At 38.7% G+C, this 27,594-nt stretch overlaps 2 protein-coding genes across 2 annotated transcripts; one reads left to right on the forward strand and one right to left on the reverse strand.

Moving 5' to 3' along the window:
* Positions 1-2,779: 2,779 nt before the first annotated feature.
* On the reverse strand, positions 2,780-6,521 carry GKN2 (gastrokine 2). Its single transcript, XM_026111506.2, has 6 exons — positions 6,339-6,521; positions 5,953-6,006; positions 5,279-5,410; positions 4,657-4,767; positions 3,622-3,775; positions 2,780-3,031 (listed from the first exon to the last, which is right to left on the reverse strand). Exons 1-6 carry the CDS (start codon positions 6,411-6,413, stop codon positions 2,952-2,954), a joined length of 606 nt encoding a protein of 201 aa, XP_025967291.1. The 5' UTR covers positions 6,414-6,521; the 3' UTR covers positions 2,780-2,951.
* A 4,200-nt stretch (positions 6,522-10,721) lies between these two features.
* On the forward strand, positions 10,722-15,180 carry GKN1 (gastrokine 1). The gene is made up of 6 exons (XM_064497717.1): positions 10,722-10,808; positions 12,096-12,146; positions 12,957-13,073; positions 13,812-13,919; positions 14,191-14,335; positions 14,919-15,180. Exons 1-6 carry the CDS (start codon positions 10,797-10,799, stop codon positions 15,002-15,004), a joined length of 519 nt encoding a protein of 172 aa, XP_064353787.1. The 5' UTR covers positions 10,722-10,796; the 3' UTR covers positions 15,005-15,180.
* Positions 15,181-27,594: the final 12,414 nt, after the last annotated feature.

Consider the following 27,594-nt stretch of genomic DNA (forward strand, 5'->3'; position numbering starts at 1 on the left):
AACGGGTCGGCCTCCAGGATGCTCTATCCAGAGCCTTTTCCTGAGCTGTGTAGCTCAGCATTGGAGGTGCTATGGGAACACACGCTTGGCTGAAGCCTCATCTTTCAAACAAGAAACACCACAGTCCAAATTCAAATATACTGCCAACAGGCCTGATGGATACAATGAGTGTGTGAACTGAAGGAAAGCTAGAAACATTTTTCTTCTACGTTTGAGTACATAAAGGAGACAAACGCTTTATCTCCCTAGCTCAAACCAAAGCAAATGGCAGATAAGGTTTTGGGGCTTGTTTCACTGAGTTTTGTTTAACCATTTGCTCTAGTAGGAAATGCAAATCTACTGAGCATGTAACACTGCCTTCAGAATTAGTACCTAGTACTCACTAAAAGCTTGCTGGTACTTGATTTACATGTAGTACTTTCTAAACAAAAAAATTAAGAACCTCACAATGTTTTAAATTTAAATGAAATTTAGCCATCACACTATAGAAAGGGATTCCTCTAAGCCATCAGCAGAAGAGCTAGATTCAGTTCCTGCCTTGGTCACAGACAGTTTCCATCAGAGCAGGTAAACCCTACAGAACAGCTCATGCTTCGGTTTCCCATCTACAAAACCGAGGCAGTAACACGCTCCTTATTTTGTCTATTTGGAATAGTCCGCAGGATCTGTAAGCAACTATGCAAGAGGTGAATAGGACTCTTTTCATATCAATAATGCTCTCTCTGCGTGGGTCATCAGGGAATTTAGCCCTGCACCTTGAATAACTGTGTATAAGCACTCTGCTTTTAATCAGACCTCACTTACCTATCTCAGAACACTGTTCCGTGAATAAATAAGTGTAGTACACAGAGGGGTTTTTTAAAAATAACTAATTCTGATTAAACCATTATCAATATGATGAGAATCTCAATAGGCCATTACATTGCATTGACACTAGAGATTGAGATTCACATATACAGCAATTAGACTGAAAACCAGACTGCATTGGCTAATTATTTTAAGTAACTTTCAAATTAAATAGTAATCATACTTGTGCATCCAGACTGCCTTTTTGGAAGCTCTACTAGCTTGTTCCTTTGGGATCTACTTCAGCCTCTGGTCTTCAAATTTCTACTGGATAGTTGATGTCATGTCAGCACCCTTACAGAAATATTCCAAAGATACATATATACCAAAGATTGCATGCAGTGAAGCTTGAATTACTTAAGGCAGTTATTTCCTAGTTTTTGCAGATCTTGGCTGAGTCAGAGGGTTGCCATGACTTCCATGGCCTACGTCAGAAGAAGAATATACAAGGAGAGGATTGAAATGTGATGGTTCTCACTTGGAAAGTAGATCGGAGCTTCTAACTTGGTTTTTAAAGGTCTTGAAAGAAAGCCCACCACTCTAAATAACCTGAGTGTTGCAACCACAGTAGAAGGTCTGAAGGTTACAGAGTCACCCACATGACTGCTCTTGCAAAGCGCTGCTTTCAAAGAGTGCTTTGTGTAAGACCAGGCAAGACCACCACAGCCACAACTCCTAGTTCTACTTTCCATCAATGCACTCCACTTCAAAATAGGGCTAAATAGACTATCCCGTACCTTGGAGACACACAACAACATTTGACCTTCCAAAAACATCCTCTGGATCATCAAAAACCTGCAGCCTGTTGTGAACAGGATTAATCTAAAAGAACAAATTCACAATAACATGATAAAATGCTCTTCTAATAAGTGACAGATGGTTTGACCAGGAGCCTGATTTGAAAATAACAAACTGAGAACCTGGGGCCAGTTTTCTGGACTCCAAAGGATTGCCTTGCCCTCTGGCAGCCCTTCAAGGCTCCAATAAACCGCAAACATTCAGTTTTAAGCCTAAAAAATACACACTCCTTCCAAGCACTGAAGGAAAGGATGCATAAATATTTAACCATTCACTGATATCTACCAGAGAATCATGCAGGCAGCATCAGCACCGCCTCATCTTGCATTTCTATCAGCTCCTGGCCTACAAGCTACTCTCCAACATATGTGGCGTGCCTAGCAGTGGCCACGGCTCATTCTACACTGGTACAGTGTGAAAAAATAATATTTGGGGTTACAAAATTTCAGACAGACAGGGACCATCTCCTCTTTCTGGATTTGTCCAGCGTCAGGAACAAAGGGTTCTTTGACTTACTGCAGCTATTAAAATTGCTAAAAATTTTCACTGGCCTTGCAGAAGTTAAGCTTCTTTGCAAATCCCAGTGTAAATCTGTAAAGAATCTGAAAGGTATTGTAAAATACTCGCTTGCTATCCAGAATTTCTGCAACTTGGCAACTTGCTGTACTGGTCCTCAATTTGGCTTACAGCACTGTTGAAGCAGGGGTTGAACATAAATTTCTACAAGTGAACTTTCTCAAAGTGGGGCTTTGGTTCAGACATCTCTAAAAATAACATTTAAATCAAATCTGCTAAAAGATATTATGGAGTGTAACGGTGATAGCTGGTAAAATATACCCACTCCTCCCTCTACTCTTTCATCGGTTTGATCCCTCATATATTCTCTCTAGTGATCATGTATGAGGTGAGTCAGTGCCTGAAGATGCTCAGTGCTGATGACAAAGGGGAGTTTTTCACCAAAAAAACCATTATTTTACCATTCCTTCATTGGCACAAAGCATATACCAATGCTTCGATCATGTTGCAGCTTGAGCGTATGAATGTGCCAAAAGAAAGTTTATCTTTTTTGGAGGAAAGCTCATAGCAAGGCCTGGTTTATTTTTGTTCTGTTTTTGGATGAAGAAAAGAACAAGGCTTTTAAATGCATTATCTTTATTTGTGCATCGTAGTTGTGCTGTGTTCAAAGATTAGGATAGGCCAATTGAGTCCAACAGTAAGATCTGACCCAATTTAAGAACATGGCTGCAGTCAGGGAAGCACACAGGAAAACAAACCATTTCCCAGCAGTGGAATTGTCAAGACCAGGTCTAGTCAAGTTTTTCACAGATTCTAATGCCCAGAATGCTTGGAACTCCTGAGGTGGCACAAGCACGAGAATTTAGTGGTGCTAAAAGAGAAACAAGAAAATGAAGATATTTTCAGTGACAAGTTCCCAGTATCCAGCAAGGAAAAGTCTGTTCATTACACAAACAGATGTTTCCATCCCAACTGTGGCCCTGTTCAAGGCTCCCATTGGTCTGAATGGGCACTGTGCAAAACTCTTATGGTATTACTCAAAATGAGAAAATATCTGTGTGGCTTTAAATCACCTTTGTGTTCCTGCTTTCCTATATCCAGCGTACACCAGGTAGCATCCTGACATATGCTAGATATATTTTGGGACCATTATATCATGAGGGCACAAGTTGGGTACAACAGTCTCACAGTTGCTTCCTCTGTCACCCTGGGCAAACCACTTTGGGATGGCTGTTCCAGGTATTTAGGTGCCTAAAGATGAGCAAGGCGCTTCACGGGATTTTCCAAAGCATCACGCTGCCTTACACTTTTAATCCTACTAGGCAATTTACTCCTCCTCTCTAAAATGGGGCAATATGTTCCTACCTCACAAAGGTACCACAGGGATTTAGATATGAAGGATAGAAAGGTGCTTGGATGCTGCCTGTAATGGAAGGTTTATGTTCTGTTCTTGCTCCTTACCTTCAGACTTTACAAGCCTGTAGATAGGCAGATCTCTGCAGAGATTCTCAATGGCTCTACCATAGACAAACCATTCCTTAATGTTCGCTATTGTCGAACTGCCAGGTTCGTACTCTACCCACACATCATTTGGGGAGAATATTTTCTTCAAAGTCTAAAGAGAAAATATTAAATACCATCAGCAATGTAGCTTTGCTTTCAGTCTACTAACACGTCCTGTGAGATAATCCCAAAATCTAAAATTATCTTCCTTTGGCCTCATACAAAGCGTCAGCTGAGAAAGCTACAAGCTGTTAAATAAAATACATATTTTAATCTATTTGTAAACAAAATTCACTAGATAGTAATTCTATCAACACAGCAAAATTCAATTCTATTAATGTAATAATAAATTATGTTAATTGACTGAAACAGTTAAACAATTTACATGTATGTTAATCCTCCCAGTCTGTACAGGCATTTAAAAAAGTACATTGGTACATTTTGCAGTAGAAGTGCTACTGTTAGACTATCATAAAACGGGCCAGGGCTGATGCTCATCTCCAGGCAATACTCCCAGTCACCTTCATGAAAGTTTTGCTCAAGTAGGAAAGTCACGGTCTGCTCAAAGTAAATTGATTTCCAAATTCCTTTCTGAAAACAAAGTAACTTCAAGTATCTCATCCCCAAAACATGAGCATGACAACGGGGGGGGGGAAAGAAAAAAGAAAAAGCTTGTGTGAATTCGTATTAGGACTACCCAAAAATATTCAAACACACTATTTCCACAGACACAAGATCTTAGAGTTCTAACTATAACTACCATCCACTATAAAACTGCAGGGTGGGCCATGATTGCTCACTATCTTAAAATAATATTGCATACAATATTCCCTTGAAGTTTCATCTTGTCATTCTCTGTTTCATCATTGCATATTCAATAAAATAGGTTCCTAAGAACAACAGCTGTTCTTATTGGTAGAATGGCAGGCTTCTATCATACCACCCAACAACGCAACTTCCTTATGTACAGTACAAGATTCTCCATAAAATTACCTGTTTCTCAAAAGCCAGGCGCCCAAGTTCTCTCAGCTCTGGGATGGAATCTTTCTCTATTTTCAGGATAAAGCAGGCGTTTCGAGAATACAGCTTTGTTGCAACATATCCCTGTGATAAAAAATTATACTTAATTCATTAAAAAGAGCTACCACTCATATTTGGTGATTCCCCCTACTCTTTAGGGTGAGCAAATAACGTAAAGTCGCTACACTGCCTATCGTGACTTTGCATTTACACTGTCACCTTTGGGGAATGGAAGCAGCCTCCCTATATTAATGTCTATCTATAATAGTGAAATTATCTTCGATGGACTTCTGCTGTACTTGTTATACATGAGTGATGGCAGCCTGATCTTGACTCTGTTGCATTGCACTCAATGATATTTTTCTCCCTTTCATGAATAACCACCATGGGTTTCATTACACATCTAACCTAAACAACTGCATCATCATATGTGTGAGACAAAAAGATGGCATAAGGGGAGGAGAAGTATGGAAGTCTGAAAAGAAAGAGAGTTACATGACAACTCATGATGACAATACACCAAAATAATTTCTCTGTGTTTAAAAATTCCTCACAGAGATTATTTGAGTTTAGGCAGATTCTTGGATTTACTTACATGCCGGTAGTCAAAAATGGTATCAGAGGAGTACAGCCCAGAACGGATATGGACATCAGCTAAGTCCTTCTCATTGTCGATAGTCATAGTTGCAACGACATAAGCATTGTCAGGTCCATGCAGGAAGTAGGTCTTTGGTACAAAACACAAAATAGTTGTTCATCATTACCAGCCTTGTATTTTTAAAAGGTACAGTATAAATGAAAGCGTTTCCTCTCAAATAAGCAAATGTGATCGCTTCACATAAATCCTAGGTCTCTTTACAACTCTCTGGCAATCTCAGGAGGCCCTCGAGGTGGAGGCTAACTGCCCAAGAGTTCAATTCAGGGTGGGAGAGGAGGGGACAAAGCCACATTGCAGGAAAAGGTGAATGACATGGTCACTGTATGTGGCAGCAGAGACCGTCATGAGAGAAGTCTGCGACAGTCTCCAAATCTTGGCTTGAGCTAATGGGCTACCCTCCTAGAATCTCCTGTTGCCATATGGCTGTGCAGAACCACCTCTTTGGCTTGTATGATTGTCTCTTTTGGCAAAGGCTATTTTTCCTCTGTCCTTGGCAAGAAGCATCTTGTTAGTTTCTTCTGTGCTCTTCTTCCCATTATATTCCCTCACGCCCAAGAATCTAATGCATTTTAAACGAGTACATGCAGTAGAAGGCTTGTCAGTCTACTTACTTCTGATGCAGAAGTCTGAGTCCAAAAGACTCCCAACAAAGCGAGAATTGCAGCCTGTAAAAGGAGTAAGCATCCATACTCAACAAAAACATAGGGTAGTGCCACACCAGTAGGACAGAGCTCAACAGAACATAATAAATCACACTTCTGAACTGGGATTAAGTTCTGCATTCTTTGCTCAAATGGTGCTTCCACTGAGTTCAAGAAGATTACTGCACATACAAGAAATGCAATTTCCCACTGAACAACAGAAGAAACAATAGAGAGGCCATATCAATAGTCCCAGTGCTGCACCCCTTACGAGAACATCATCTTTCCTGTTTTTTTTTTTGCTTTTAGAAAGGAACTTTCTAAAATATAAATTCAGTTAAAATGCGTATACTCACAAATCTGTTCATTTTTCTTTCAGATAAGAACGAGAGGTTGCAGAAAGTGAAAATGGAAAAGAATCCCAGAGACATTCAACTTTTATATCTTCCTGTAGGTGTGGGAGACACTTGACAAGCGTTCTTCATGACTCAAGCAATTCCATATCTACATGCCACACCATGGTAAGCCTCTTTATCTGAATATTGGGCTGGCATAGATAACCTGATCCTGATATGTCAAAAGCACTCAATAAGTCAGCTTTTGTAAAATTAATCACTCTACAAATGGCTATTATTTACTGGTGTAAACTCCGGAGGAGTTTCAGCTCTTGCTGGTTCAAGCTTTTAATATTTAACAGGATACTTATCCAGAATTAAATGATATCAGTAAAGACTCTGTTATTCATTTATTCGACTGCACTTTGTCTTCTGAAATATAACTCCTGGCTGCCTGATACTCCACAGACAAATCCTGGAAAGAAATACTTATGTCACTGCAGCCTAAGTGCCAGCTAACGAACAGACCAACTTTACATCCATTTCCTCCAACTAGTAGGTGCATGGCCTTTTCTAACAAAAAGTGCTGCTCGTTTTTGAGTAGTTGCCATGATGCATATCACATGTATTTATATTACTGACATAGTCAGGGATAATAATTGTGCTTCAGAGACACAAGCTGAGTAACTACTAACCTCTCCAGTACAAAAAGGAACAAAACGAAACACAAGAGGATGTGTGGTTTGCCCAAGGTCACAAGTCAAGAGGAGCCAGATGGAGATTCCTTCTGTAAAGCTACCACTGTTCTCTGTATTTCATCAAAACCACACTGACTGCACAACACTGTGGTAAGAAAAGTTCTCCTATGAATATGACCTTGTCTGCACTCCTTATTTCATCCCCTGGTGACTTCCACATCAGCCAGTGCAGGTACTTTGAGGAATCACACATGACTTTTTACGAGAATATCACAATTGAGGCCTGTCCTCTTGCGGTGAAATGAGAGTGTAAAGTAATAGCCAACAAATATCTGTAATGTCAGTCATCAGAAAAGAGGTGAAAGAGGTTGTATGTAAATCTAGCCCTGCAAACAGGCCTCCATGAAAAGAGGAAAATGCACATATTTGCTTTATTCCACATAACTTAGCACAAAAAAAGTGATCTTCAGTGTAGCAAAGCCATGCTGTCCAGCAATATACCAGGATATATGAACAGATACCAAACTCATGTGACAAGCATGGTTAGATGAGACTAAATTAGATTAGACTGATGTTACCCTCCTGTTGAAAGCTGCTCCTCCCCATTCTTCTCAAATGATTGTTTGTAAGATTACAATTATGTTGGAAATACTCACAAAACAGATTTTAGTAGTCAAATGAGTCTTCCACACATGCTCATAGTAGGATTCAGGCACTACAAGCTAAAATTAAAAGTTCAAATTAACTTTTCATTAATCTATGTCTTCATATTTTAATTTCTTTTGAGATACTTTCATAGGGTTGAAGCACGAGCTTCGGATCTCTCTTAAACATGGACATACACTTCCACACACGTAAGAGCAGAGCACTATGCAAAAATCAGCAGTATTTAGTGAAGGAGAATTACAACAGTAGCCATTGTCTCACGGACTATTTGCACCTTATATTGCACTAGGTGAAATCTTATGGCCTAGTCGTATGAGGCCAAAAAATAAAGATTAATTTGTAAAGAGAATTTTACTAATTAACCTTATTACAAGAGAGAAGATATTTTTAGTTGACTCAGGTCTGTTACTCAAGGTGAGCCCATACATCCCTCCAACAGGAAAGCCCTGCATTTTGGAGACTTTTTGTCCACAGCAAATCTGCACATCTGCCACTAATACACCTGAAATTTGCATGCACTCACCAAGAGGCAAGACTATGCTACTTTCCTTTAAGTGCTCATCTAATTTAAATAATTGAAGTAAACAGCTGCCTAAGATTGGCTATAAGATGCCTTAATTTCCTTGAACAGAATTTTCACTTTTGTCAGTCCTCAGGTGGAGTGAGGTTTGGCTTAGGAAGCAACTGGTGCAGTCTCAGAACTCCTCAGGGAATCTGAACTTTTAATGATGATACTCGCATTTCTCAAGGTAGTCTTCTTGCTTTGGACACTTTCGATCTAAGTAGAAACCCTCAATCTTTTTCCCAAAGTCACTTTTTCTCAAGTGTTACACTTGGGATCAGATTGCCATATCAGCACAGAGAAGCCCGGAGGAAATGGAACTTGAGTAACATTTGGAACAAAGCAATTATGTTCTGCAAGTCATTGTTACAACACAGGAACATTAATTATTGTCACAGGAAACTGTTAGTTTCTTTGATATTTTCATAAGGCCAAATATTTTCAAGTTCATTCTAATTTACTCCAGTGAAATATGATTAAACTACAGAATGACTCACAATTTACATAAATAAAATTGCAAGGAGAATTTGGCCCGCCATTTGGCACCATCATCCAGTAAAAATAATTTAAACAAAAGAACCTTGAACATAGATTGAAATGTATACTTACAGAATTTCAGTTCAAGTCTGATTACCACACAGGAATTTCAACACATAAGGGAGATTCATTCAATCAAGTTCAGGGAGGAATAATGCTGGCATAAAAACAACTCTCCTGGAGACTCATGGTTTTTTTTTTTCCAGATACTTTTGATAAATATTTGCCTTATCAGGGAGTGAGAAAGTAGTGGGAGGAATGTAAAGAACCAAGCAACACCTCAAAAATCAACAAAATTCTCTGTACTTACCTTTGCATACAACTGGCCACACTTACATTGGTTCAAGAAAGGGTGACACAGCCTAGAAAATTCTGTGTGGCCAAGGGTCAGGTCAAGCAGAATTTAATCAAATGAGCAGTCAAAAGCCAAACTTCTAGGACCAATCCAACAATAATTTCAGTAGTTTTACTCTTGCTAGAAAATGACACAAGCAAAAACATGTGAAAATGTATGTGCGCGCAAAACAAAACACTAATTTGAGAACAGGGTTAAAACTCGTATAGTTCTTAGCCATGACAGTTTGCTATACATTGATACAACGATTTCGTAAAGAAAAGAGAATGCTTTGGGCAAAGCTTTAAAAATGAGACAGAGAGATACAAGCTTGTACTGGGCAAAGAACAGAACCTTATACAGTAAGACTCCCCCTCCTTCCCCTTTTTCCTGGCTTCTTCTACTGTAATTAGTTTCTTAAGCTCGCCTTGATGTCAAATGCTCTAGCTCTGTATGTTTGCCGTATAAGCTATTTAAGTAATCAAAAGTCGATGGAGGATTTGGAGATTCAGACTTCCAAGTGTGACACATTATTATAATAGCCAAATTGGCCATGGTTGCCGCAACAAATGGACAAAGCTGCTTTCCAGCTCATTGCTGATGACACCACAGGGATTAGCGTAATATAGTTTGAGTTCTCAGTGCCCTTCTCATGAGAACTAGGTGAATAATTACGTATTCAGAGACTACGAGAGGATTTTGTGACACAGAAAATAGACTATTCTGCATGTGTTCCATCTTGGAGGCTAAACACATACCTGTCTCCATTTGGCATCCACAAATCATTTCACTTAGTAACTTACTGGCTCCATTCACCACTTCATACGTCATGCAAACTGCAAAGTGGGTGCAAAATGGAGGTGAAAAACAGAGTTCTCCACTCCCAAGCAAACAAGGCAAACAACTCATCCTATAGCGTCGATCTACATATAATTACCAAATTCAAACAAACATTTAAAAAAATCTACTTGCTACATAATAATAGATATAAAATGCCCATTGTTACTGCTTCCGCCCTTACCCAGCGTTTGTTATCTCTAGTTTATGGTCCAGTTTCTAGAATTAGCCCTCAGTTTGTAATGAGATTCTCCTTCTGTTAAGAGTCTCTGTAAAAATACAGAGGCCAGGCCTCAAGATTGGTAAGCAGATCCTAAAAGACAGAACAGTGCTGAAAAGATTCAGAAAGGAAGGAAAACAAAAGAAGAACTCAATAATTTCTATGATTTAGAGCTAATCTCACGATTTCTGGAGACACGACTTAATGTCTTTTAAATGAATGGAGATGGAAATCTTGCTATTTTGAAAATTTTATGAACTGTGGATAAAAACAATTAGGCTGAGTCCTTTGTCACGTAGGCACAAAACATCAGTAGGAATTTTTTTTTATTAAGCATCAGTTTTCTGATTCTGATTAATTCTTTTTTAAGAAGTTACTGTTAAATATATTGAACTTACCATGAAAACCTTTCTTTCATCTTCCCATTTGCAATGAATTCAATCAGGCTGGTATCAAAGCCTGCTATTATCAGATCAGTACCACAGGAAGTATGTCAAGATTTTGTGAACAAAGGACACCTCCCAGGAAGACAAACCTATTTTAACATTTAACTTTGGCATGTTAGTATATAAAAAGTAAGAGCACACATCAATTACCAGCAGAACTTGCCTTTCCTACCATCAAAATGAAGCTCACCGTAAGTATATGCATCACTCTCTCATAAAAGTGTTGAAGCTGGACAGTTTTAAAATTATTTTGAGTCTCTCTTGGCACTTATTGAACTATATTGCTGGTTTCCGTAGGGATTACACAGTAAAAGGGGCAAGTGTTTTGGGACTGCGCTGGTGAAATTTCTCATTTGGCAGTGATTTCACTCCACATGCCTACTCAAGCCTGAAAGAGAAGTGCTCTGATACAAGGGCGACATGCACGTGTAAGATCTAGAAAGGGCAATATTCTCTCATTCGTAACTTCTAGGTGCAAGTCATAAATAGTCTTACTGAGTTATATGAGGTTAGGGCACAGCTGTCTGATCAGAGCGTAGGAGAAGAGCCATGAGATGTGAGACTCCGAGTGCACGACTGTGAAGCATAATGGTATTTACAGCAGTCTTCAATTGCTGCAGGATAAGTTCCAAAATGCTAGTGCTAAATATTCCGAGTCACACTTGGATCTCACTCACAAAAAAAGCCTCTCCTTTGAAGTCAATGAATTTTGTGACTGATTCAATATTTAAGGGACTGCTGCCTCCAGGAGAATAATTGTAAACAGTAACTATTACTACAAAACAATTTATCATAGCAATCTTAAATCTTACATAAAAATATTATCGGCAGTAGGTTTGACCTTAGAGAAATCTGAACAACAAATGCAAGTCACTGTAACTATAGTATCTTAAAAAGCAGTAACAGAATGTTTAACATTATGGTTTTCTGTACAGAAAAAGATTGCGTTTGCCTTTATACTGTTATCTCTGTGTTTGGCAGCATGAAATGTATTATGAGGACGCTCGAGTCGCATTTCTGCAATGTTCCAAGCACAGAGCTGAGCTGAGTACCCATATTCTAACTGTTCATAAGTAGGCGCTCACGCACATGGATGTTACATGGATCTGATCCATGTCTGAAATCCAAAAGCTCAGAGGGAACAGTTCACTACCTTTGAAAAAAATGAATAATTTCAGCCCACCCTTTGCCAAGGAGTCTCCTGTGTTTAAATGACCTTCTTACCTGGGCAAAATACACTGCTGAGGTTAACAGCAATTCATATCATTTTTTTTTTTTTAAATCTGATTTATGGTCATTTTAACACACAATTTCTTCAGCATATTTACATACTCTTCAGCTAGACCCAACTTTAGAAAAGAGTGGAGCATGTACGTAAAGCTAAATGGGAAGTCAAACTTATTTTAAGACAGCAAGTAACTTGATGTAATATGAGCAGTCACAGTGTTAGTGTGGTAAATTCTGAATGTTCATTTCAGGTTGTGATTGTTACTCTTGGAATTTTCCTGGCTCCAGCTCTTGCTGACGATGTAAGTATAACGCTGTGTATAATTATACACTGCTGCCATAAGAATCAGCGGCCTTTAGTTTCAACTTCTGAAAAGTATGTTTCTGAAAATGAAGCTGAATTCTCTCCAAAATCTGAAACTTAGAATGAAACTGCATTTCTTTTTTTTTTTACTGAAGAAAACATTTAACTAGTCAATATATTGAGGGAAAAAGTCAGTTGCTAGATATGAAATGAACAACAAATTCTGTCTTCAGATTAGCATAAACAGTAAAAGTAATTGTGCGGAGACAGAAGAATGGTAGCATAAAGGATCTGACCACAAAACACAGTGAAATACTATAAGTCACTGCCTGTCTGCCTGCAAGTTCCTGCTGGGAAAAGGACAATAAAATATTATTTTACTTTTCCTAGATTATTTTCTTGCAAGTTTGAGGCAGAACATCCAATTTAGTTCTTAACTATAAAGGCAATTCTCCAGTGTTTAAACAAAACAACTTTTCCACGTGGTCTAAAAGGCATTTTGTACTGGGGCAGTGGGAAAGATGTTTTTAAAGCTTGTCTGTCTTCATAAGGCAGATGCATCAGATATGTATGAAATCCAGGATTAGGTAAAGTCTGAATATAGGGTTTGACAGAACACTCCTAATGGCTTCCCAGTCTCTCCTTTAAGGCTGGAATTTATCTTCCCTTTAATCTGGTCTGTAAGGGCAATGATCTTCCAAAAAGCGGTTATCATAGCGATACATCGACAGACATCAAAAAATCTATAAAACTAAATCCTTATCTTCTCTAATCTTTTTCAAAAATCAAAATGTCAAAAAAAAATAAGGGGAACGACGATCGAAGTTCACGCGAGACTTTGAGCGTCAATAGGGACTACAGCGTGGCCGACTTTGACCCAAACAATGGTTTCGACTCCTGGAATTCTGTCTGGGACCACAACACTGTAAGTGACAGCCACCACAGCTCAAACACCTTTTCTGCAAGTTATTCCTTCTGCCTGCACAGACCGTGATACAAGCCCATAGTAAATGGGCACTGCTGTTACTCTGTTGGTCTTTTCTTGATTGAGGCCTATGTAAGAGCAACCAGACTCAGGAAATTTCTGAAGAAATAACGACCTGAGTTGTCAAAGTGCACAACTGCTGCACAAGTTAAGCAAACACTATACAAAGCCGCAAACTTGCTTTTTCTCATGCTACTGAGAAATCTACGTTTGGACTTAGATTAGCACTGGAAAAGAACCAAACGTTTTTTTCAAAACACCTCAGCTTCAACAAGAGTTAATGAGATTTTACAGTAGGCACTTTGAAAGTGTTCCCATTTAACCATTTTATTTCTGTTATACTATATGCTGCACGGATCCTTTTAACAGTCAATTTCTTCACCTGACTTATGTAGGGTAACATATCATACATACTGGAGAAGGTAATATATCTTACCTTTGATTACAGTCCCTCATCAAGCTCCATGACACACTGACTTAGACAATATAATTGAACAACATTATTTTCCTTCCCTATGATTATTTGCACTGTTTAAAGCCACTTCTTACCAGTGCTTCTCTCTGTCATTCCACCTCTTCTCTTTCACTGTAAGATTTGTTTGTGACAAACGAGAAAAATTATTTTAAGAGTGCTGAATCTCTTGCACTTTTTTTTTTTTTTTTTTTTTTTTTAAATAGGGCTTTGGTGCAACCAGGGTACTTCGGAAAAATAGCTGCCTCATTAATAAAATAGACAGAATTTCTCCTTCCATCGTACTGGTTCCTCCACCGCCTCCAGGAGACGAGGTAAGATGGTGAAGGAAAGCGGTGAAGGAAATCTAATGAATTGCCTGAGAAAGGTATACGTTCTACAATCGCAAAGAGGAAAAAAGGCACCGAGAGGTGAGCAAAAGCTTCTCAGAAGGGCTGAACCACTCTAAAAGTTGAGTCTCTAGTCTCTCAAAAGTTATGCTGCACATCAATAACTCCCTCCCCATTAAGATGGGCGTGTGGATTCTGAATCCCATTTTTGTTTTTTCTAAATGCTGTTTTCTCGGTTTGTTTCTTTGACGCTTAGGTGTCTGCTCCTCGGCCACTTTCTCCACGACGCGAGTATCACTTCATTGTGCCGAGAAATAGAGTCCAAGACTTGTCCCGCTTCGGAAAATCCATTCAAGCTCTGTGCAGAGGAATTCCCGCTTACTTGACTTACCCAGCTTCAGGTGAGTATGCGTGTGACTAATGTGTACCAAAATAAAGATTAATAAGCTTTTAAATAAAGATTAAATAAAGATTAAATAAATTTAAGTAAAGACTAATAAGCTATTGAAATAATTAAATCGTACTGTTTTTCTGTGGCTTTTTATAAATTAGCGAATCTGCATGTAAGAGGAAAAAAAAAAAGGCAGATCTGTCACTCTCCTGAGTACAACTGAACTAAGAAGATTAGGCCATTATAGGAAGGCTTTGGCCTCTAATTGTTGATACGAGTCTGAATTTTCCAGGAACCTTCATGCACATGCAATACGTTGATGCCCTGGCTGCCACAGGCCCTGCCACAGCAGGATTTTGAAACTCAAAACTCAAATTTGTAATGTACTTGTTCGATTTTTTGTTTTAAAAGGTTGCACTAACAGCTGCTTATAGGACAAATTTAGAAAGAAGCAGCTCAATTTCTAAACTGAGAATTTGTTAAGTTTGACATTTTTTGGTGGAAGACCACCATGTTGGAAAATCTTCACCTAGTTTGTGCTCATATTTTCTCAGTCCAAATCTGATAAGAGTTTTGGTGTTCCTTCCTTTCAGAATCAAACGTCTCAGAAGGAGGATTCCGATGTTTCAAAACACAGATGAACAATGCGATTTTAAACTACTGTTCTCGCTTTTGGTAAAAGTTTTGCTGATGAAGTTTTCGGGAAGAGAATTTATATAACAGCGTACCCACAATGAAGATTTTTTTTTCCTGACAATCTTATCTTGATCACATTTTCAATCACTTCTTTATCTGTTTCTCTTCTGCTCTGTGTGTAGGCTATTGTCTCTCAATAAAATTTATCATTAACCTGCACTGGCTTGCACTGTGATTTCATTAAACCTTGAAAAGAATATATAAGCAACTCTAATTGTAATTATAGTTCTAATTCTAATCAGGAATGCCATGATGTATAAAAAGACAAGTCGTTAAACTAGTGTTCTTGCACAATTCCAATTCAAGCATTTAAATCTGATCCTGTAGAATTGCCCAGTGAGATTCCACTTCCTGCCTTAAGCAATTATTGATCATTGCCAAAAGCTAATGGTGTTACCTCCTACAACTGTATTTCAAATAACTGAAATCCACACGCATGAAAATAAGTATGTGACTTATTTTAACTTATTACTAACTTAATAATTATTACAGTCTTTTATTATAAAAATAAGCATTGCAGTAGATTATGGCCAATTACAAATAGACAGATGTATTACTGGTCTAACGAGCACAGAAATCCAGCTGTCAATATAGGAGAAGAAGTGTACTACTGAAATGCAAACACTTTGTAGTCAAATATGGCTCTTATTTAACAATATTTGATTAAACTTTAAGACAGGAAACAGAAAAGTATACCTTAACCAAGTGAAAGTGCAGCTCGAAATTTGAGAGAGCAAAAGTGTAATTAGGCCAAAACTACCGAAAAAATGGGACTAATTCATTCTGCAGATCTGAAAGGATTAATTCAGTAACTGGGGCTGACTGGACAGTATCAGATTTTCACCTTCCTTCCCTGTTCAGAGGCCCTTTTATTGGAATTAGAAAGGAGTCAATCTAAGAGAGACTTTCCTGTTCAGAAACAGTCAAGGGCTTTTCTAAATCAAGGATGTGGCAGCCTGTCTTGTGCAGTCAAGTGTTTGTCGGCTCTTCAATAATTAAATTAAAATCAAAGCTTGGCCGCCCGCACCCCCCAAATTTTAACACCTCCAAAGAAAAGTAACCAAATGGCTGCACTATTTAAACAACGCTCCTGTCTGCTTTGCCCAGGGTTTCTGGAGAGAATCTCTCCTTTTCCAGCTTTATGCTGCATTTTCTTTGAGATAAAGCAAGCAAAGCCCTCTTTACTTATCTGATAGCTTGTCACTGGGACATGTCTCTCTGGGGTCCTTCTAGCCCCTGAAGAGTACGGGCAAGGCTCTATAACGGAGGGTGACTTAAAGCCCCCCAAGCTAGCAGGGATCTGACCTGGGCTGCACAGCATCACGTCGTCCTAGCAGTCACAGTCCAGGGTAATGTAGGGATACCCTGCAATAATAAAACAAAAAAGTCAAATATATAAAACAGCTAAAGAAGCAGTTTGTTTCCCCAGTGAAGCAGCTGTCATAGGTAAGCTTACAGGCAGCGCAGTTTTCAGACGAAGCACAGTAAGTAGATTTTCCAAACCTGGGGATTTTAGTTTCAGTACTACATTTTGGCTGGTTTTTTTTGATCTAATTAGGACATCGTTACATTTTACAACGCTTACTATTCAGTTTAGACTACATATTGGAATTGAAACAGGTTTAAACTGATCAGAAAGAGAAAAAGCTGTTGAATAAAACAGAGATTGCTAACTCAGGACATGATAGCAAAGTCTCCAGTGAATCAGCAGAGACATCAAAACTGTGACTCTCAGTAAAATGACCATACAAGAAGAGAGATCTATGGATATTCTTAATAGTGCAGAAAACTGGAAGTGCGAACTGTGCAGTAAAAGGTCCTTCTCAACAAAGAATAGGCCTGAGCTTTTTTGCTAAACACAGTTTCCATGACTTGCAACAATTTTAATTCTCTGAGGGCAACATATTAGCATGTCAAATCAGTATGACAAATTCACAGGTATAACATAGACATATAACAATAATTCACAGGTATAATATATGTAATATTACGACCTGCAGCTCTGATTTTCTCTTAACCCACAGCAGGCAGACTGGGAGGATTCGGTTTTATTTACATGTTAAAAATGAAAAAGGAAAAAAAAGCTGCTTATACTGACACAGAAAAGTTCAAAAAAGTGACCGAGTATCATTAAAAAGCTGTAAAACCACCTAATAAAAGTATTTTAACAACCTTGTGTACTGTAAGACAAATTCAGGACGCTGAGAAAACCGGATTTGTGAGCTGTTGTTTTTTTTAAGGTAAAAAACAGATAACGTCCTTACTTGAGCCATTAACAGCGGATATAATGGCAATCTTTCAGGAAAAGGCCACAAAGACCCCCAAACGGATAAAGCTGGGATGGTACAGGGCTGCCAGGGCTGCTCCCCGTAAGGCTGCTGCGGCGCGGCGGCCCCCGCCCTCACCGCCCCCTCAGCCGCGTTTTCCCGCCGTTTTTCCGGACCGTTAGCGCCCGCCTCGCGCCGACCGTTAGCGCCCGCCTCGCGCCTCAGGCCCCCGGCGCCGCCGCCCCCGGGCCGCTTCCCCCCCTCGCTCCACCTCAGCTCAGGCAAGCTTTTTGATTTCTTCAGCAAAGGTTTAATTCCTCGCGGGCACGGGCTTTCCTCACTTTTCTCCTCGGGGCTTCCCGCTCCGCTGCCGCGCCGCAGCCGGGCGGCGGTGGCTGCTGCTTGCCCTCAGAGCCCGTATGCAACACACGTGGTTCTGCTCGGATTCACACAGGGGCTGTTGCTTGCAAAGAGTCTATGACCCCCCTTTCGCACAGTGGTATTTAACAAAAACAGTCCTTGGAGACTGGGAGACTTGGTCTTAGCGAAATCGAAAGCAGGGTTTGATTCAATGTACTTGCAACACTGGCTATAAATCGTTTTTGTATATTTAAAAATGCCTTGTTTTGCAAGATGTACTGAATTCCAGTTGGAAAGTAATTTGGGATCTTTACAATGAATTCTGTTAACAGATGCGGAATCACACTAATACCACATAGAAAAATCAAGCTGAGCAACTTGAGACGAAAGAAATACTTATTTGAAAGCCTCCGTAAGTGAATCATAATCTCTTTCAAGATGTATTTGCATCACCTCAGAAGATAAGCTGAGGCAAGATGCAAAACTTTCTTGTCACAGTCTAGAAAAACAACAAAAAATGCTGAGATATTTGCACTTGTGTGTTGCATTTCAGCTGAAATTTCCTCTTCATTGAAAAACACACTGTTTCAGTAGCAGTAAATCCTCTCATTGCTGTATTTGGGCCATATATTTTGGTGGACCCTGAGAATATATGGTAAATTACTATAATCTTTGGAGAGTACAAAGACTAATGCATTTGTGTTCATCTAATGTAAAGCTAACGTATTTGTAGCTGGGCCGAGTTGGAGGATGCAACACAGCTATACATACACACCTATGGACATGGCTATTTACTCACAGACCCAGAAATGAAACCTGCTGACCAAGTCCATTTGCAGAACTGAACATCTGGAATGTTTTCTCTGGGGTCCCAGCATCTATGGACTGGGATTAATCCGAAGGAGATGTCAAGTCCGGTGAATGTATAATGGTTTTGATGCTTTCCAGCATTTCTTCTAAGTCATGCCAGGACTCACTGGAAAAAAAAAATAGGATATATTATGTTCATTTTTTTCCAAACAAAGCTCCACAAGGATACTGGAAAGCTAAAAGCATCCATTTGTCCCTGTTCATGTGGTATGATGTATATTCATGTGGCTTCACTTCATATACTGCTATTGGAGCACATTTTTGGGTTTGTTTTTTTGACTTTTTTTTTAAACCTCAGTGCTATGATTTTTACAGTGCAAATAGGGGGGCTTACCTTGGTTCGTTGGCCAAGAAATTAGTTTCCTTTACATATTTTTTTGGATTTTAGCAGTTACCCTGATATTGCTCAAGTTCAGTGAGATTTTTTTCAAAAATAATTAGAAAGCCAATACACGTCAGAAAGTTATAAAACATACTGAATTTCTCACTGCAAACGGATCCTTATCTCGTAAATTTGTCAGGCTTTGGCAGGTCAGAATTTGCAAAGTACAACCCCCCATATTTATGTAGTAGTTATAGCAGGAAATAACGTTCACGGACATGCAAACATGGGCACAAATCCCTAGATAAGTTGATTTCAATATCTAACCATTCCACACCTGACTTTGAGAACTAGCATTTATAAGGTGGAAGGTTAACATGATTCTTTTCAGCTGTACTTGCATCTGCTCTACAGTCAAAATGAAATCCACTGTGAGTATACATGCCACTTGCTTCTAATAAATTAAAACTGTGATCCAAAACCATTGCCTCTATACTCATGTTTGCCTATATCCATTCATAGCAAAAAGTTACTCCATTAGCTCCTTCAGAGAGTGCAGCTCAGACCATATTAACCTAAACAGATCAAGAGGTAAGGATTCTTGAAAAGATTTAGCTATATGTTATTCAGTCTACAGGAAACCTAATCCGGAGCCCATTGTTGTCGGTCATTTTGCAAAACTGGAGCAACACTGTAATGGACCTACCACTTAATGGACCTACCTTACTAATATTTAAATGCAGTAAATTTCTTTCTCCTCACTCATACAAAATCTCACTATATGAGTCCCTTCAGGAGAGTCTTCAGATTCAACTCTTAAAAAAGTAAACTACTCGTACAGGTCTAGGTTGGATTGTTCTAGGGTAAAGCAAGAATGACTCGATTTAGATGACTGTTGTAATTCCAATATGAAAGAAAAAAGGGGGGAGGAGGGGGAGGGATCCAAGGAGTACACTTCAGCATCAGATTAGGAAAAAGTCATTACAAAGGATTCTCATGACCAGATCAGTCAGACAGGCCTGCATTCACACTTGGATGCTTTCAATGTTTGTTTCAGATTGTGATTACTGCACTTCTGGGACTCTTGCTGACTAGGTAAGTATGATGACCAAGGTATACATCGCTGCTCTGTTTCTGTCTTTCCTGCTTGAATTTTGCCCATCCCTGTGGAGGAAAGGAATTAAAATTTCTCTTGTGTATAAAATGTGAAACCATAAAATGGCAATTGTAAGCTACAGAAATTATTCAGCGAATCTATTGAAAGAGTTGTTACAGCTACTCCAGAACAGCACGGCCTTACTGTTCTGTCATTTTGAAAATGCTGTCGTCACTAAAGGAGCTCCTGGTGGGCCAGTATTTGTCATGTTGTAGTAAAACAAACAAAAGCATGAAACCATTTTAAATCTTATAGGACTGAATCTATCTCCAAAACAGTTTGAATGCTTTTCCGCATCAGCCTTGAGAGGATTCTATTTTTGTCAAGTAAAGCACATATCTGGTCGACTTAGAACCTGAATTTGAGTGCCTTTTTAGGCAACCCATTGATTTACAACAATTAGAAAAATCCTTACCGAGTCTTCATTCAAATTGTTCTCATTCACTGCTCTATGGATTTGGACCTGTGGCTATTTTGATGGGAAAGGTGGCATTAAGAGTATTTGTGTATATCAGCTGACTCTAAACGGTCTACATCTAATCAGCCCCATGGAGCATTGTGCTGATCTTTCTGCTTCCAGTACCTTTGTTCGCTCCTCTCAGACTAGGTCAAAAAAATCACTGCACAGTTCTGTTTTGTGCCACGTAGATGACAGGGTTTGGCGTGATAACCCTTCTAACCTCTCGCAGGGCGGTGTAGATTATTTCCTATACAGTGATTTTCTAAAGCACTGGAGAGTTAACTAACTATAGCCTGAAAGTCTAAAATGTTAGTTAATTTTGTTTTCTAAATTCAGAATGTGAACAGAAATAAGCACATAAGCACTGGTGAGAACTCCCAAACTGTCCATCAGCAAAGAAGCGGGCATGGCATTTATTGACACGATCAACTGCCATGACTCATGGAACATTGTCTGGAACTACAGTTCCATGAGTGGTGAAGAACATGCTTTTTCAGGAAATTTCCAAGGTGAGTAGTTCCTATACAACTGACTGACATAGACTGTTTCTTATTCACTAAATTTTGGGTCCAAGTTCTGGGGTAAAACAACTTTATCAGTCTTTATTACTTTGATTTTTAATACAGACTTCATTCTGATCTCTATTAATGAAGAACTAAAATCCTAGATCTTAATAACTTTATTTTACAGAGCTGTATTGCAAGCAGAATATTTTCAAAGCAAGTTTGCTTCATTTCTAAAATGAACAAAAATGTGATGCCTGATATTGTTGCTATGGCCAAGACGACAAAAAAAGCAAAGGTAAGATAAAAAGGGGAGTTACCTGTAAACCTGAACAATAACGCAATGTAAACTGTAAGCCTAGGATGTCGGAGATAACACTGTTTTCAAAAGATTTTAAATCAACCACTAATATAAAAGCCATTCAGATTAAACCATTTGTTATGAATTTGTATCGATTTCAAAGACCTTTTACATTAACATAATCTGTACATTTTGAGAAATTCAAGTATCCTGTTTCAGATACTTGCAATGGAAATTTTTAATGTTTGTCTACATTATGTATCACCTAGAAAATGCATTATTATAATGTGATATAGATTGACTATTTCTTTTTAATACTGCTTTTTATGTTTAAAATTGTTAGATTTCTGGCACAGTACTCTTCATAATCTCACATTCTTTGCAGGCTAAAAAGTAATTTTATAGGCAGCTCTATTGGGAAAAAATCCAGTAACAAGAAAAGCATTTATCTAAAATTTCAAGCCTTCACATAACTTTTTCAAGAGAACTAAGCACCATCTTACCATGAATTCAGCCCACATGATTAGGGCAAACATTTTCAAAAGTACCTCAGCATTCAGCATACCAACCTTTTGTAGGCACAGACTCTTCCTGAAGAGTCAGAGAGCTGAGTCCTTCGAAAAATCCTGGCTTTAAAGGCCAAGAGGGTATCGCGGGGAAAAGGAAAGAAGGGGAGAGTTATGTAAGTACAGGCTCTCGCAAAAAACATTCATCTTTATAGCTCCAGGCCTGCCTTCACTCAGGTGCATCTCTCTTGCCCTCTGAAGCTTATCTCAGCTCCCCGCTTACCAACAAGAAGGAAGTGTATCTGAGTGGGCTTTCAGGAACCCTTTGATAAAATTCCCTCATAATATTGAAAGTATATGTCAATCTCAGTCCTCCCTAAGTGTCTTCACCCTGGAGTTAATCTAGCTCTTCCTTACTGGTATGCTTTCTCTTTCTTGAGAGGACTAGATTTTTTTCTATCCAGAAAAACACACCTATTGAGGCCTTTGCTTTTAGTTTATCACAAAATACTGAGGTAATTAACAATTACATGGAGGAAGGGACATTTGTTCTGTATGGAGATGAGTTACTATCAGCATATGTACATTACAAAAATGACATACAGATCTAAGACCTTGCTTTAAATAAGGCAAAAGATGCATTACATTAAAAAAACCTTGATTATTGTGGAGGTAGAAAGGTAAAAAGAGAGAAGGAGGATGCAAGATACAAGGAATTTGTCTGTTCTGTTAGAGGAAGAACATTCTCATTATTTTTAGGATTTATAGGGTTATTTATGGGATTCCAAAAATAAAGAGGGCCCTCTATTTTCTTCAGTGTGAAGTGAAAGCTGGCTAAAGGTACCAAATTCAGCCCTCGGAGGGATGAAGCTTTGTCTGAAAGATGCATACACAAAATACCACCAATTCCTGATCCACAAAGGACAGCACACTATTCCCAGCTCTCTCTTCCAAACTGCCTCCAAGTCAGCCTTGAAGATATAAGAACATGGACTTAGTTTTCCTTCCTTAATGCTGCAATAGTGCCTGTAAAGGCGCATGAAAGAGATTTATTCCATTTATGCTGCCAGGGACACGTAGAAAGAGTCTTTACACTTTCCTGATTGTTAATCATGGATCTCTGTATTTCAGATTCCTCAACAGTATACTTTTGAAATGAGTCAAGCCTGGGAATACAGTAACAGTTTCTGATGAATTAACCAGGGCATACGATAAAGAATTTGTGTCAGATTTATGTCAGTTTTAGGAAGACAAAAAGTACTTTATCTGCTTTGACTCAGCGTGAAGCCTGCTGTTAAGTTACCCTATCAAGAAGGCTTTTTGGTTTTGGGGTGGTTTTTTTTTTTTTTTTTTTTTTTTTGAACAAGTGCAAACTAGAAGATCACATTTATACTGGACTGTTGTCACCTAAGCACAGTTTTTTCTGATCCTGCAAAGGCGACCTAAAGCCAGATTTACTGTATGGTCAAGGCACTATCATAGAGAAGAAGCAAGGCTTCCAAGAGTAAGAAGTAGAACCTGAACATTTGAAGCTAGAGAAAGTTAGATTAGAGATAAAGTGCAATTTTTAAATGGCAGGGCCATTAAACACTAAATCTTTACCAAGAAGAATTCCCCATTGCTAGAAACTTTAAAAATCAAGGCTGAACATTTCCTCTGTTCAAACAAAAATGGGAGGATGTCCTGGGTTATGCATGTGAATATGAATCTGTGAACTCAAGAAGAAAAATAGCAGCCACAGAACATGCCTCAGTTTCCACTGCCTTCTTACTGATCCCTACAGGCTTTATTCTTTAGCAGTTCGAAGTGAGATGAAAGTCACTTAAGCATATCTTGGGCAAGAGTATCCAAACTAAAGGCCACAGTTATGCCCTGCATATACTCTTTTGCATTTCCCTGCATATACTCCTTTGCATTTTCCCGTAAAGTCTAAGGCATGCACTGATTAATGTAGTAACAAAGGCATTAGACAATGCTCAACAAAGATACGTCAACAGGGTTAGGAGAAGGCCAGACTGGAAAAGAACACAGATTGAAAAGGGAACGTTTTTCCATTTGTCACTTCAGCCCAAACTAGTTTGGGGTGCATGTCAGTATAATCTCCTGCAAAAAGAGTCTTTGAGGAAGAGCAAGGCCAGTGAAAATACAATGCCTTGCCTCACAGATAAATACATTTTAAAAAAAAATTGTTTGCTCTACTATTTCACATGTATTCCTAATGAGAAAAGTAAGTATTTTACCTTTGGTTTAAAGCTGTACCTACCCACGGAAAGTATATAAGGTCAATTCAAGACTTACAAATCCTTCTTGAAGATTTTGTGTGTTCAGCAGTGAGTCTTGCTTAGACACAGAATAGAGACATTTGTAAGTACTTTAACAAGCTCAAACTTATATCAAATGGTTCTTACTATAGTACCTTTAGCTCCAGTTTGGTGAGGCACTGACGATCCCTGGCTCCCATCCAATTGAATGGTGAAAAAAGGGCAAGACTTGCAAAAACTGAGTCTGAAAGAGAGGTTTTGTTGTTGAGTTCAAGAAAAAGTTCAGGGGCCTTCCATATCTGAAATCCTACTACATTCTCTATAACCCTCACTACATTCTCTAACCACAATCAGCATTCAACTTCCAAGCACAGATTCTCTAACAACGCCTGATGGCCAAGTTTGGTTGCTCCTGCCCCTCCCTCCCTTTTTCCCCCCAAGGTGGTAACTTGGACACTATTTTAGTTAAGTTGCATGCAAGTTCCTAAAGCCTTTACTCATTTTAAACTATAACCAGAGTAAAGCCATAATGAGAGCTGGTATAGGATGGGACTTCATGTGGGACTTCAGAGTGCAGCTGTGTCAGTATTCATTTTAGCTAATTAGAACAAGCTTTCTAAAAGCACTTTTACTGTAGGTGTCCTTAGAAGCAAGTGATAAAGATCATGCTTCATAGAGCTGTGTTTATAGAAAAGGAGAAAAACTAAGGATATGCTTATGGCCTTGCAAACCTAGTTGCATTTGGCAGCTAAAAGATCTCCAGGGTGCACAGAAATTGCTTTTAACCTTTTCCATTCTACATTGCAGATTCTGCCTCTTGTCTTCCTTGCCATTTTTGTGAACCCAGCTTTTGCAAGCGAGGTAAGCAGAAGGCCATATGTCATGTTTAACTTTTTTTTTTCTCCATGTATCTGTTTTCCCATATTGTTTGAGATGGCATTCTTATTAATTCAAGCCTTATAAACATGGATCTCTGAGTCATTCTCTGCTAATATGTGCAGTGATTTTATTAGCCTAACAGCTTTATGGTGTCAGGATGGCAAGTGTTTTCCATTAAACTTCCTTCTCTTCTGCTATGGCTCAGCACACAGACAGAATAATACTCAAGGGTAAACAAATTCTTGCATTTCACTTAAAATGCAAATTGCCACATTGCTATGAATAAACTGAAGTTAACTGTCCCAGGGCTTTGGTTACTATATAACTTAGCTCATTAGAAACAATAGCAATGAGCTTTATTTTCACGTTCTGCTGACATTGATTTTAACTAAATTAATTTGACAATCTAACACCGAAATCTAATGGAGCTAGTTTAATATTGTAAGGAGATAGGAAGAGACTGGCACAGTATAAATTATCTGGGCAGCTTTCCTTCTGTTTTCTTGTGACCATCCCTGTGCACAGTATTTCTGCAAAGGCCTGTGAAGACCTTGACCAGGAAATCTGGCTTCATACAGAAATATGAGGCAAGTTAATTACCAACAATTTGTCTTTTTATTCGCAGCCAGTTTTAAGTAGACCCTTACATGCCCACAGAAACCAGGGTCTAGCAACTGTTGAATTAGAGCTAACCTTAGCTTGGTCCAAGCAGTAATTAAGACTAACAGTGGGCTATGAAATTAAGGTTGTTCTCAATGGGTTTTTTTTCAGAGGTGGGTACTGATTCAAATCAGTTCTCCCAGTTCTGTACTATTAGTTTGAGTGCTATGCTTTGCTCAGACACAGAAGCTATGGTTCAAGACAGACATTCCTATGGTTTGATACAGCATATGTGTGATGATAGATTTGTGTTTCTAGGCTATCCAACTTAGCAATAAGGGAAACGGTGGGAGGCTGTCTACCAGACAGTGAACATAAAATCATAATGTGACCGTAGTCATAATTAACATTTATTCTGGAACATACTCTTCCCATGCAATTTTTAACTACAGCACAGTAAAGATCCAGAAAGGCCCTTTAGTTGCTTTACACATACCTTGCTCCAGCTTCTACAAGAAAAATGCATAGTTCCAGCAGCTTAGAAATGAGCTTCATTGCTTTGAGAGCTTCGATTCAAAATAAATCCTTAGACTCGAAAACAAGTGGACGGTCAATCCATTACTGCAAGAGGGAAAACTTAGCACCTCTTTAAAGCTCCCAGAAAATATCAGCCTCATTTTCAAGTTCATAAGACCATTTCTTGTCAACATCTATAGCAAATAGCTTTTCTTCATGAAACATGTTGGCTGAGAATTGTGTGTTGAAACACAAAAAACATTCTTGATCAAAAAAATCTTTTATCTATTAACATAAGCAGTCCTAATAACATGCAATTTAGAAACAGCTTACAGCTAACAAGTAATACATGCTTCCAGGGATTGATTAGATTGTTACAGAGCTCAACAAGTCAGGTATTTGCTTATAACCATGTTTTATAAGTTTCTATGAATTTCTGCACCACATTCATTCAGCGTTTTAACAGCATGCATTTATCTTGATCAGCAGTGTTGCAACACTAACAGAAAACTGCTGAATTCTGCTTGACCATTTTTGTACAGAGGATGATGGAAAAAATGAATCCTTACCTCAGCCTTTGTTACTTCATCTATCTGATGACTGTTCAAAGCTGATCCATATGGAGGAGACTTTTTTTTTTTTTTTTTTAAACTGAGCGCCTTTTATATTTAGATTTCCAAGAGTGTGGAGGTGAATAGACTTGGGAAAAGTTTCTCCATCTCTCTTGCTAAGATACATAAAATACACAGTGGAAATTCTTTAGGGCTAAGTAGGAGAGAAGCGCTGAATTTTATGTTCATATTTTGCAGAATATAATTGCTTATCACGTGCCCTACCAGAAGATGTATACTTTTCAAGATGAACAAGGAAACTTTCCCATCTTTAGACAAATTTGACAACATGGTGCACAAAAGAAAGGTAAAAATTATAAGCTAAGTATGAGCAGTATATGCTTTTAAAACATTCAATGTTAAATTCCAGACTGTGAAGTTAGTGACTCAAGACAGTCAACTGAAACAGATCCTGACTGCAGAAGTAGTTCCCCTATATTTTTTACTCCAGCATGGATGAGAAAGGGCTTGTGATTGCTGGGTCAGTCTAATACCATCTTCGTGATCACTTGCAAAACTGAGATCCTAACCCTGTGTGGGCATTTCCCTCTTCTAAACAAGAAAAGCAGCAAGATGTTGCAAAATTTCAGCTGCAGCATCTCACTGATCTTATCAACACTCCTTCCTCCAGACAATTCTGTTCTTCTAAGCTTCAGTTCTTTCAAAGTCTGACTTCTTTAAGCCAGATCCAAAGGAATTTTGCTTAAGCAAAATCTGCTAGCCAGGTTGTCATGTTATTAAAATATCCCTCCCCACCCTTTTTCTCCTTCCTCCACTACTCACCCGATTCTGCCAAATCTTCACTGTCGTTTTTGTGTCATCAAACCTGTTCCCATGGAAACACATTTACAGGAAAATTGCTCCAAAATGACATTTCTGTATCAATAACTAATTTTACTGCTTAGCAAGCTCTCTAATTCACTGCAATTGAAAGCCATAAGAGATGCAGCGGCTGAACACT

Source organism: Dromaius novaehollandiae, chromosome 26, assembly GCF_036370855.1.
Source record: "Dromaius novaehollandiae isolate bDroNov1 chromosome 26, bDroNov1.hap1, whole genome shotgun sequence".
NCBI lineage: Eukaryota > Metazoa > Chordata > Aves > Casuariiformes > Dromaiidae > Dromaius > Dromaius novaehollandiae.